The sequence below is a fragment of the Petromyzon marinus genome, chromosome 19 (assembly GCF_048934315.1).
Source record: "Petromyzon marinus isolate PM22_M1 ecotype Great Lakes invasive population chromosome 19, UKy_Petmar_22M1.pri1.0, whole genome shotgun sequence".
Taxonomy (NCBI): Eukaryota; Metazoa; Chordata; class Hyperoartia; order Petromyzontiformes; family Petromyzontidae; genus Petromyzon; species Petromyzon marinus.
The window spans coordinates 11,832,452-11,845,975 of record NC_133685.1 but is presented as its reverse complement, the minus strand read 5'-3'; the positions used below and the strand labels follow the sequence as shown (position 1 = coordinate 11,845,975).

The 13,524-nt window shown below is 46.5% G+C and overlaps 1 protein-coding gene across 11 annotated transcripts in view; it reads right to left on the bottom strand.

Annotated features, from left to right (window-relative positions):
* Positions 1 to 13,524, bottom strand: part of LOC116943713 (catenin delta-2-like) — a 273,044-nt gene that overhangs the window by 185,778 nt on the left and 73,742 nt on the right. For 9 of the 11 annotated variants that reach the window (XM_076067973.1, XM_032956809.2, XM_076067972.1 and 6 more), the window contains one exon: positions 3,975 to 4,090. In XM_076067973.1, coding sequence (XP_075924088.1) covers positions 3,975 to 4,090 — 116 coding nt within the window. Of the gene's footprint in view, positions 1 to 3,974; positions 4,091 to 8,035; positions 9,130 to 13,524 lie in introns of those variants that run through there. The other 2 variants (XM_032956811.2, XM_032956812.2) reach the window with 2 other exon arrangements.

The window sequence follows — 13,524 nt, the reverse complement described above, 5'->3', positions numbered from 1 at the left end:
GGAGACAAAGGGCATAGCGCTGGCCACCCACTCCCTCGTGTGCCGTGCCAGCCTTCTTTGTGTCTTTGCCAACACCATGGCAGACGTGTCGAGGTTTTTAAGAGCTAAACTCATACGATATAAATTTCATACTACTAAGTGCGTTAAGTTTTATCGACCGTGCTCAATTTGTTGGCTATTTATAATTGTTTAATAAGTAATGATTTTATGGGCGCGCTGGATGGGCTATTTATCTGTAGGACAGACATTAAGGACTAGATCTGGAAAGTGACCCATTGTTACTATACACTTGCATCATTTTAACCGTAGGTAATTGATCACATATGATGCCAAGGCACAAGCATAAGGTGATCAATTCTTCACGCAATAACCTCGCCGTGTCTTTAAACATCCACTTTATAAGCAAACGGTGTGACTTGGTAATGCCCAGTGGAATTTCACGATTGCGTGGTTTTCAAACGAACACAAAAACCTGCAACGGGTGCGTAAAAAGCTCTCAGCCACATACAGAAAAAAACACCAGTTTAGAAAAAAACTGTCCTGTGGTGGCAATTTGTCTGAGATCACCATCGCATGAATCGTGAAAATGTGATCAACCGACAAGCAGCAGTGAAACATAGAAACAAATGAAGACCAGTTTCATCCGCATTAGAACTCGTTAGTGAAGGACTAATCAATAATGCTGAGAGCGCTCTTTATACACACAGTGGATGTGTCTGTGTGTTGTTGAAACTTTATGTTTTCCGTCCTGCGCTAACTTTTATGTTGTGATGGGTGTTTTCATCATTTACAGATTTGAATGATCGTGGTGGAATTGAAGTCTGTGCAAACTGCCAGTGGTGAGTGCTCAAACCACCAAACTATCCAGTCTGTCTGGCTAACTCCAAGATCCAGATAATCACAACCTGGATAGCAAGGAGTTAGCTTTCTTTGTGCATTAAACATTGTGCTTAGTGCAAATGTCTACTGAGGTGAACACATTTTTTTCTTGGTTGTCTGGAATCCAATTTTCAATCGTCTAGAAATAGGCAGGTTGGACGAAGGGGAGAAAAAAACGAAAATAAGCCAAAAAAAATGGACAGACCTGTAACGGGAATTTCAGCTTGCACATCAGGATTATCAGCGGTAAACTTATGGAAGGGCTTTGGAGTTTATTTTAAAGTAAGCACAGCACAGAAAAATCCCTCAATTTAGTATCTGTGCACTAAATCTGAGGAGCACCTGCACCAACACGGTGCTCAGCTGGGATATCCACAGGCTCTGGCTCACAAGAAACAGTGAAGCCGTGCACTGAACATCTGATACCACATCCTGCAGCAGCCTTGATTTTTATCAGATCGGTCACCCATCTAAGCAATGGCCAACACCTAATCTAGCTCAGCTCCTGAGATCTAATAAGATCAGGCCCCAAGGCAAGTATCAGTTTACCCAAGTGAGAACTCCAACATGGTTTATTCCTCTTGAAATGAATACCGAGTGGTGCTTCCGAACGGCCCCTCACTCGAGAAAATGGATATAAAATGTGGCGCTAAACCTTCCCCTGCCACAAACAAGAATCTAATAAAAAAAAAACCCGACTATAACGGGTTTGAAAAATGGCTCCTAAATTTAACAAATCTGTGAGAGAAAAAAAAAACCACACAGTGGCAATATTAAGGGCTTAAGAGTCAGGTATATAAGACCCAGTGATAGCTTTTGAATAGAAAAAAAACAAGGCACGCGAGACCCACCAATGGGAAATGTGGTGTTCACGTTTATAAACCATATTTGTAATGTTTATCACGCCACAGTGTGTCGTAACAGTAATGCAATAGTTTCACTGGAAGGCAACTTCGACTGCAGATGCATTTAAAAACAATCTGTGGTACACGGTGCAATAAAAGAAACCAATATTACTTTTTGGAGAAAAAAAACGGCCAGGTTGCTCTTATCTTTCTATTTCTTGGAAGAGCAAAGTTTGCACTACTAAATATTCATGATTGAGTTTACCATCCTCTGTATGCATTACACAACACTTGTCAGTTTCATTGCTTCATTATAAGCATTAGGCACACACAGAAGCATCCAATGATTTAACTTTGACAACGTATTAACTGATAACCACCAAAATGGAAATAAACATAAATTACACCCCTTTGTCAATACTCCCGCTAAATGAAGACCCGCCAATGTTGTATTGCTCATTAGGGTTATTTAGTCAAATGTCACCATGTCTGATTGGTGCAGGGGGGGGGGTTGCCCTGGACCGGGTCGCATATCACTTGCCACTGATGCGAGCTACTGTCCGGAAATCACACCCATGTTTGTTGGGTTAACGGTGATGTGCGCTCACCATTGCTCCACTATTCCCGTGGTGGAGAGATGTTAACTCCCTCGCCTGGTATACAGGAGGTCGTGGGTTCGATCCCGAGCCTGTATATTTAGAGTTTGCATGCCTCTCCCCGTGGTCGCGCGCATTTTTTTCCAGGTCCTCCGGTTTTTCCCTCCACATTTAGAAACATGCGATTATAGTATTTGGTTGCTATAGATTTCCACATGATAAGCCACTTCGTTGAGCTATCATTTGTGGCCAGGTCGCTTCCGAAAAGGAGCTATATAGCTCAGTGTGCCTTTCCTGGTAATACAAATAATAGTTTATAGTTGTATACATTTGCTCCCCAGTCACAAATATACTGTGCTCTATACAGTAAAACAATAATTATACAAGCAGTCAAATACGTGCAGCATATGTATGCCTCTGTCTGTGTGTTCCTATTTCCATATCTTTTGTCTGTGTGTGTGTATGTTTGTGTAATGTGTGAGTGTGTGGTATTAACTGTGTTGGCATTGTGTGTGTGTGGTATACTGCAATGAGTACACAAGTAGGTAATGTGAAGTATGTTTAACACGTAGGCTTTCGTAAACAATATTAAGGAATAGATCGCGTAAATGTGCCGAAATACCCGCTAGCATATGGCACAGCCATATGAGTATACAGGTATACTCAAACATCAACCCTTTGCAGCAAATGGTTCTCGCAGTTTTTAGCAGCTTTGGAACAGATATTTCAGACACATTTGCATGCACACAAAACGTTCAGAATGGCAATAAAAAACCAACCCCTGTTCACAGTTGAGAGGTAAGACATGTCACATTAAATAACGAACATGTAATCAAGTGTCTCTCCGCTGGTAGTGTTCCCCCGGGGATTCTAAGGGCCGCTATTGGTTCCACGTGCGTGCGCACAAATGCATGCCTACACAGCGTGTTAGCTTGTTGTGTGTCTGTGAGCACAAATACACAAACACACACACACAATGGTCTGCAGTTGAGCTTTAGAGAGAATGCTGCATGGAAAGGGTTGTCCAGCAACAATATATGGCTGGCTTCATCTACCCAGTGCTGATAATTTACACACCAAACCAGGCACTCGCTTAAGGCTGAGTTCACCTAAAAGTCCAGAAACAAGATCTGAAACAATGATGTTTGCCATATTGCTATGAACCAAGACTCTTTCAGATATTTAAACAATTAATTTGGCCGTGAGTGGGAATCGAATTCGGGTGGCCGAGCTTGTAGTACGGCATGCTATCCACTGCAGTAATGCTCCCCACACTGTACATGCACACACAAATGCGCACACACAAACGCGCACACACAGACGCGCAAGCGCACAAGACAAAGTTCCCCCGTGTAGCCTTAACAGACTGTCGGGGTAGGTGCTGTTAGCGAGCACTTATGAAGGCCAGCACGGCACACGAGGGGGTGGGTGGACTTAGGGGAGGCCCAGGACCGGTTCAGATAATCGTCACCGGTGTTGGCCGTGAGTGGGAATCCAACTCGGGTCGCCAGGTTCATAGCGCAGCGCGCTAACCGCGACACTACCGCTACCCACACACACGCACAAAGACAAACATCCCCCATATAGCCTTAACAGACTGTAGGGGCAAGTGCTGTTAGCGAGCACCTTACACACACGCGCTCCTCATACACACCTGATGCTGCTCATGCTGGCTGTCTCCGACTCCTGCAGTTTGCATCTCTCCAGCTGGCTTGCCACGATGAGTCGCTCCGCCTCCAACTCACGGGTTAGCCGCTCAAACTGCAGCTCCTGTGGCGACAAAGACAAGATTCCCAATGTAGCCCACACAGACTGTTGGGACAAGTGCAGTTAGCGAGCACCTGTTCAGGCCGGTACAGTGCAAAAGGGGGTAGTTGGGCCAGCACCACACCAGGCCGCCTTTGTCTCACCAGAGCTGATGCTTACACACATTGCACTCATTTACGAGTTGACCTAGTGGAGGATCAGGACCGGTTCAGATGAGTCACTTATGTTGGCCAAGAGTAGTAAACAGCGATATAGTACACAGACACACACACACCATCAAAACAGTGCCCTCATGCTCAAATTCGCATTGGGCAAGTACCCATCCTACTCGCTGGTCCTGACCTAACGGTGGAAATTCCACATTACAGTGGCAGGAATCAATCTCTCTAAAGAAAAATCCATTAATCCTTCCCACCTGACGAGACTGTCGCACCATATGGTGCTCATTTGATCAGACCCAAGTGGGATGATGATCTCCAATGCCAGCAATACGAGACACACTGAAAGAGGATTGCGGGGGAAAATAAATCTGACGGAAATTAGCAAATGAACCTTATGGCGGGAACCCGGGGTTCCATAAGCCCCCGGCTCTCGCATACACTGCGTTGCAACGTCATTTTGTCTGTTGAAGGCGAACGACATGGCAATGTATTCCACTCGACGAGCTCTATACGATGAGCTAATTGAAGTTTAAAAGTTGTGTTTCTTCTGCGCATTCGTCCTCGTTGCTGCGCTTGGACGACACGACAACAGAATGATCCGTGCCAGGAGTCGCGGCGTTCATGCGCGCGGTGGGGCGGAGTCGCCAAAAAGAAATAGATTCATTACGATTTTGACTTCCGTTTTTTTTATTCGGGACCCCGGGGTCCCGCCATGCGGTTCAAATGTTAAGAAAGGAATATTGGCCCACGATCCTTACTTTTGGGAAGAAGTTAAACCAACCCTGGAACATTGTCAGTTTAATAAGGTGTAAATCAAATGTTTTTTTTCATTATTGAAAATAGAGCCCAGTTTCAATAATGTATACCGAGATAACAGAGGCTAACACGGTGTTATCAGGTGCTTAAACGGGCCTACTTGAGGGCACCCAGCGCAATCTATCGCAGTGCATGTTTTCAAACAGTTAGGAAACCAGGTGGAGCTAATGAAGTTGTAATTCGTAACGAGTGCCGTCAACAATCACCGTCTCAAGGAGTGGCAGCACCTGGCATAGGTAATGAGTGAAGAAAATATAAAGTTTGCACGCAGCTGCTTCTGGGAGCTGCTGGCAAATCCCAGCGGCTGCACGCGCCTTCGCCGAACACATGGTCGACAGCTCTGGAATTTCAAGTCCTCCACCCCCATAAGACACGCTTCTTATTGACCTTTTGCACCGAATGCCACGTGGGTGCCAACTGCGACGTGGAAACGACGCGGCAGTTTAAGAACGCGATATACGTAAATGACGATGCCACGCGCAAATGTTGTTCAAGGTTGATATCATTATTATTATTAATGATGTTGTTTACCACTAGGGTTGAGAATGCTAGTTGTGCTTTGTATAGGATATATGGGGAGCGAGCGGTGGCGCAGCAGTCTGCATAACGGTGTTGTTGATATGACGACATGAGTTCGATTCCGGCCACGTTTTAACGTCAGTGGCGGGTGACATCTGAACTGTGTCCTGGGTTGCCCTGTCGACAACCTGCACTGACTAGTGTGGTATGTGCGGACGTGCGTGCGTGCGTGCGTATGTTGAACTTCTTTCGCACCATACGTAGCCAACCGCGCTAATTGGAGGTGCGGGATGTACTAATCGGAGGTGTGGTGAAGTTATGTCAAACAACTCCCATGATGGAATGGGGAGGCCCTTCATCCAGCAATGCATTGACAAATGGCTGTACTTAATTTTTGGTGCATGTGTATCACAAGCACCATCGTCGTCGTCTTGTACAAGTTTTCATTTTCTCTCCAAAATAAACTCTTCCCACCTTGACGCACACATGACAATCATTACGCAGCACACGGCAGCCTTCTTCAAGGAAAATATCCCTGCAGCACGTGATGAAAACGTTACAGTCAAGACCGGGAAAAAAATCTAGACCCAGAATGGCATGCAAAAAAACAATCAACCACTGGAGCGGAGCTGCTGCCCTATCCCCCAACGACACACACGTGGACACAAATACAATTGAACACAACAAAGACAAAGATGCCCCCCCCGTATAGCCTGTAAAAGACTGTAGGGGCAAGTGCCACAACCCCCCCGTGTGGTGTAGTGGCACACGAGGGGGTGGGTCGCCAGCACCACAGCCGGCCACATTCGTCTCCCCCAGTGAGGAGGCATGCGAGTTCTGGATTCGCGAGTTTTGCATATATACGGCGAGTTACTAAAATGTATATTAATTCGCGACCGGACGGACTTGAGTTTTCGCGAGTGTTTGTAGTGCCTGACCACCGACACCGGGCAGGTGGGTGCTGAATGTTGTCACATTTGAAACTGCCTGCGAAGATTAGGAATGCCCCCCCCCCGGCTGTCCGCTTCATCCTCAAGTCTCGCAGTAATCGCGCTCTGAACTCGCCACTGTGCATTTTTGACTTCACACGTACTTACAGTCGACTCGTTTATACATTTTGGTACAAACGAGTCGACTCCGAGGTCGATAACAAAATGAACGCGAATGCAATCTGGGAAAGTGTTGCGGCTAACGCTCCCCAGAGACCTAAAATGATAACTGCGCAGCGTTATCAAACGCCGGCAATCTCCCAAATAGTCATCCTCCTGAATTCCTCACCACCACCACCTCCATCGTCATCATCAAAAGGTAATAATAATAAAAGTTGTTCTTTATATTTTTTATTGGAGTCATTGTTACGAAACATTTACCATCCCCCCCCCCGCCATGTCCACTTGTAACAGGAACGTAACCCCATTTTTCACATTGTAACAATGCTTCTGCATTCGCGAATTTTGTATTCGCGAATGTGTGTTTTTTAAAGAACGTGACCCTCGTGGATAGAGAGGGTTTCCTGTTTTGTGAACCTCTTTCGCACTGTACGTAGTCCGGCACAAGGTACTCATTTTTGATGCCGAGTCGATCTAGGGGAGGGCCAGTACTGGTTCAGATAATTGTCACTGGGTGTTGGTGGCTGCGAGCGGGAATCGAACTCGGATCGCCAGGTTCGTAGCGCAGCGCGCTAACCGCTACACTACCGCTCCCCACAACAAAGGCAAAGATCCCCCGTAACAATGTTGGGGCAAGTGGCCACAACACATACATACACACGAACACAGACGGCACAGAGTAGCTGTGATGACTTGCCATTTTGTCCGGTGGTGGGTGGGGGGGATATATGAACCGCAGCATCTGATAAATGAAAGTGCAAAGAATAATGAAGTTGACTTAAGCATTTTTAAACATGTTGTGTGTTTAAACGAGGATTCGTCGTGCCGATTAAAAAAAAAATAACGTGTGTACCCAACTAAACCAACATCTGGCTCTATAGAACGTCGGGCGTGCTTTTGGGGATGAAGCTAAACGCGTCATTACTGCTCAAAATCGTCATTCTACTGCCATCAGTGACTGCTGTAAGGGTGCCCCCTCTGTTCAAAACGAACGAAACACAAAACATCCACTGCACAAAAGAGCACCACAAAACAGATATATATGTAAGTGGTGTTGCCGAATGCGCTTATATAGCCGTGCATGCATGTCATGGCAAGCACATTCAGACACACTCAGTCGAGCACATAGTCACACGTGCATAAACGCACAGGCGTGCACACACACACACACACAAAAGACTGCATTCAAATGGCCTTTTTGTAAGTCGAAGCACGCACGCACACACACAAGACAAACGGCCCAAACTTGGTCATAGGCAATTGCACCGCAAACACAGGCACGCGCGAACTCCGCTCTCCCCGTTCAACCAACGCGTACACAATTCACATATCCGCGATCCTACGTTGTTGTATCCGGCTGCTTGGCTCATGTCCCGGGGAGAGAGAGAGAGACTGCAACTTCCAGGAGCAGCTACAACTGCTGCTTTAGGGCCGAAGAAGCGCGCGCGAGAGAGAGAACTCGGGACTCGGGGAAGCGGCTAGATGAGCGACATGCGCACAGAGCACCCAACCGCTCGGCTCTACACACCACTAACAAAACCCAACCCCCTCTACTCCTTCACCGACGAGGCTTGACAGCTGCCCACGGACAAAAGCAAGGGGGTGGCATGTGGGGGAAGGGAAGGGCTGCGGCAAGATGCAGTGTCGGGCTGATCATCATCATGCACCATTCTCAAGTGCATAAAGACTTCCCTCCCATCATCCACAGCTCTGTACAGCTGCAATCCATCTCCTCCCCGTACGTGCTAATGATTGTGTTGCGCTGTATCTGCTTCAGTGGTCCCATCACTGGTGTTCTTCTTTCTGGCTGCCACTCAATCACCCGTTTTGTCCATGGGACATAATTTATACCATGAAGTCTTGCCAAAAATGACATATGATAATAAAGTAATGTATTTGCTACCACGATGCATTTAAAAGCGCTTAAAAATTATGGAGGCAATACATTTGCGACATGTGTAAATTTATCATTAAATTATTGCATTAAAATGCAATATATCTTCAAATGTCAGAATACGTATTCATTAGAATTAATTACGAAAAGAAGTGTATTTAGAATGAGATTATTAATACCTCTCCAGGATTGTGAAATACTGTCATGGCATTGTGATATAACGAATGTCAAAGACAATATGAATCACTTTGCCACCCGTTCACCCTCCCCTCAACCCAAGTTATTTTCCTAACCAAGGCTCTCATTATAGAGGCAATTTTAAAAACTGTATCGAGATGTTGAGGCTTTAAAATAAATGGTTTACAAATAAGGAGACCTGTGGATGGCAGCATTGCTGTAGACATTTTTTTTCTCTACATCTCTCACTGAAGTTTTAGTGGGGTATCTATACATGGATTGCCCTGTACCCAGGGGCGGAGCCACAGGGGGGGCTGGAGGGGGCTTAGCCCCCCATGAAATTTTGGGAAAGCTGGTAATCGGAATAACCGGCTGCTGCAAAATGCTGCAAGCTGCCACCTCGTGCTGCCCTGCAGGCTGCCACCTTGTGCTGCCCTGCAGGCCTACCACCTTGTGCTGCCACCTCGTGCTGCCCTGCAGGCTGCCACCTTGTGCTGCCCTGCAGGCCTACCACCTTGTGCTGCCACCTTGTGCTGCCCTGCAGGCTGCCACCTTGTGCTGCCCTGCAGGCTGCCACCTTGTGCTGCCCTGCAGGCCTACCACCTTGTGCTGCCACCTTGTGCTGCCCTGCAGGCTGCCACCTTGTGCTGCCCTGCAGGCCTACCACCTTGTGCTGCCACCTTGTGCTGCCCTGCAGGCTGCCACCTTGTGCTGCCCTGCAGGCTGCCACCTTGTGCTGCCCTGCAGGCCTACCACCTTGTGCTGCCACCTTGTGCTGCCACCCTGCAGGCTGTCACCTTGTGCTGCCACCTTGTGCTGCCCTGCAGGCTGCCACCTTGTGCTGCCCTGCAGGCCTACCACCTTGTGCTGCCGCCCTGCAGGCTGTCACCTTGTGCTGCCACCTTGTGCTGCCCTGCAGGCTGCCACCTCGTGCTGCCCTGCAGGCTGCCACCTTGTGCTGCCCTGCAGGCTGCCACCTCGTGCTGCCCTGCAGGCTGCTTGAGCGGCAGCCTTGCGAACTTATCGAACTTACTAGCCACATCAGCGGCTCCGACCTATTAATAAACTCCGCGTTCAAATCCAATAAAATTTGTTTTACTGTATACATTTATGGCGCCCATTGGAAAACATAAACACTGGATATCTCAGAATATTGAAGTCAGCCCCCCCCCCCCAAAGTCAAAATCCTGGCTCCGCTCCTGCCTGTACCCCTGTAATATATATAGTGCATGTGTTGTGAGATCTATAAGACTGTAGTTCACAAGCTTCAAATATTGACTGCTTTTGCAGATGCTCACATTCATGGTGTCATTGTATTATAAATTGGCTGGAAGCTACCAAATCATTACAATTGTACATACACAAGTCATGTTCATGTATACATGAGCTTCTAAACACAAAGGGAAGTTGAAACTAGTTCAGAATGGGATAATACTGAAACATAGCGACACATATTAAGTTCACTCTGATGATCCCATACTTGTATATTTATCACACAAGCACACACACACATATATAGAATAAGGAAATTAATGTTAGGGGTTAACCAAGCAGAAATATAATGTAAAAAAAGCGTGAATCCGTACATACTTGTAATAGGCAATTTATATACACTGTTTATATATAGGTATAAAAGAGTAATAACAACTTATTTTGGTGGCTGCAATGGGGAGGGGGCACAATTTATGGAGCGGAAAGGCAGATATCTCAGGCCCCTGCACAACACATCAAATCTGACCTGTGACATTGAGCACGAACCCTGTTTGTGCACCAGGGCAGCGTGCGGCTGTTCATTCCTCATCGTGTATTTTAAAGAGTAATAATAAATCAAACCAACAGAAATCAATTTCCAAACGTGTCCACGGAAATGGAGCTCGCGTGCTCCCGAAATAGAGTCCACCGGGCAAATGTGATAAGGTGGGCTCTCGTCGTCCGTAGCCTCTTGCAGCAAAGGCCCCCCCCCCACCCACTTGTTATTTTACCTCGGCGTTTGCATCCGCGGTCCTTTGTCATTCTTTCCTGGGTAACCACCACCGCAATGGGTAACCGCATCCGATTCCACTCACCCGGACCGCGCAACAAATAAGACGCTCCGTCTCCATTGTGCGGGCCTGGTAAACCTCGCTGCTCGAGCAGTTAAAAGAATGGCTACAACATGAGAAACCGCAAAGAGCACTAGGTGAACACAAAAAACCCGGCCGTGTACAGAACCAGGCTGACTGTGCAAAACAGTGATCGTGAATGACAATTAAAGCAATTATCATTCAATCACTGGGCCAATGATCAATACATCCATTGGCTTATCGAGCTGTCTATCCATCTGTTTCCCTACTCCCTAGGTAGCCGATCTATCCGTAATGCCGCCCACCCCTGTACTCACTCAGCCCTAAGAACATTTATCCACATGTTCATCTAAGGTAGAAGACATTTATTTAACTCTCTAAATCTTAATTCTCCAAAACAACACCAACCTCTCTCCATCGGTCTACCAGGCACCCTGTCCTGTCTACCCATTAACCTAATTTATTTGTTCATTGATTTATCTATTCATTCACATACACATTCGTCCATGTAAATCTAAACATCCGCATATCTATAAAATTGTTTGACTATTTGTCATTGTAACCCATCTAGGATGCTACATAGTAAGTTTCCATCATCATAATTTAGGCTGCCAAATAACTGAAGTCTTCTTCCTGTGTGGTACCACCACAGCCATATGTTAACCAGTATCGGGCCTGTGATGATACAGACCGGTCTGCAACCCTGGTGAGGTCCTCCGCAGTGTCGAGCTCCGTGGAGAATCCTACCAATAACTGAAGTGCACAGTAAGTAAATAAGATTACTTTTGAGCAATAGCCCTCCTTCAGGGAAGAGCAAGATGTGAGGCAGGAAACAGTAACATTGTAGTTACGTTGTGGTCGCAAATCAGATGGGGATTTCTGACATCACTCGCTCTTTGGGATAAATGATCTGGCTCCGGCACACATGCTCCTTCGGTTTGCTATTTAGATGTACCACAGAACAGGGATGGGTCGAGCCTTTATTGCTGAGAAAAGCAGCTTGCTTGCTGTCGGGTAGGTGTCTGAAATTGACATGTAATTGGTGATATTTATATTATGCCAAACCAATCCATCGATCCATATACCGTGCGCAATTACCACATTCATATGCACATCATCCTATGGCGCTCATCCATCTCTATTTCGACAGACAAATTAGGAGAGCCCAAGTGAAGATGGTTGTTTAGCCGCACGTGGCGCTCAAACACTGCGCTGGCACGGCAGCAGGGAATGCGACGCCACACTGTGACTATTCCGTCACGCCTATTCAGCTGTCAAAATACCAGGAAAAAACCATGGGAAAAAAAGTGAAAATATGACCGCCGGGCAGAACATGCCCATGCACTCAAACCATTTTCATTTCCACATCCGAGGCCTGGAAAAGGATATAAATGTCCACACTAGACCATATACGTCCCAAATTATTAATCTTTGGCCAGGGACTTTCACAAAAACGCACATCGCCCCATACAATGGCCTTGAAATTTTGGTCGGTTACTATCGCTTACTATCGCTTAAATTCAGTCCAACGGAGTCGCCAGTTAGGTCCTGGGAAAGCGAGGCCGACCCATAAGAATTTGGAGAACTTGGATTGATGATGCCGTTGCTTGGGACAGGGCTCAGCAATGGGACAACTCGCAAGAATTGCTGAAGACAAGAGCCCTGTGGCGAAGGACAATCCATGTCGCGGCCAACTCTCGGGTCGAGGAAGGCTTGAAATGGAAAGGAGCCTCAGGCATTTGCAGCGTAATCCTAGGAACCCCAAAAATATGTAATCGGAAACAAGTGAGTAATCCTTTCCTATATGCACGAGTGCAAAGTTGTGTTGCAAATGCGTATAATGCAGCTGCAAGTTGTATTTAGCCGTGTTATCAAGACCAAAAAACCCACTGCTAAATACGTTTCAGCAATGTACGACTGCATCTGCTACATTGGCCGCACTATGTTAACGTCACTCTATACATGTACTTGCACACAATATGTGCGCGGATACATACGTATTACGAGCAGCTTAACTGTACGACAGAGCCTCAAAAATGCACCGATTTCCTGGACTGTAACCACTGCTTGCCGAACTGTAATTTCTGGTTCTGATTAAGGGCAGGCAGACAGGCATTGCTGTGGAAGCGTGTGAGCCACAGAGGGGGCATGTGCACGTGTGAGCACTCGTGTGCACACATTACGAATAGTAACCAGTGCTGTATTATAAATTGTTTTTTTATACTTTTTCAAGAGGGTCTTGCTTGCGATGTTCGGATAACTCACTTTGATAATAAAAAAACACAGTTATGCATGAGTCATGGCTACATTTAGTATAATTGGTGAGTGGTAGCCGAGGGAGGAGATGAACCGAAGAGGATGTTAGAGGAGATGGTGATGAAATCAGCTCATGTGCAGGTGCCAGGTGGATTTTGACACCACAGGAACATGAGACATGCATGTGGACGGCTTGGGTAGGCGTTGATTTGGGGCAGTGGAATAATCATCCCTGATAATCATGATGTTGTGGAGAATTGTGGTTATCATATAGACAGACGGAAAATAATCTTTACATTGGAAAAAAATGTTTCAGCCCATTTGGCCTTCTGGACAATAATAGGCCTGAATCTATAGATGAGATCCAGAAGGTCAAAAGTGATTAGCGCGTAGCCTGCTTAAACAAAGTCTGCTGTGAAACATTGGTCTGCTAGGCCAATAG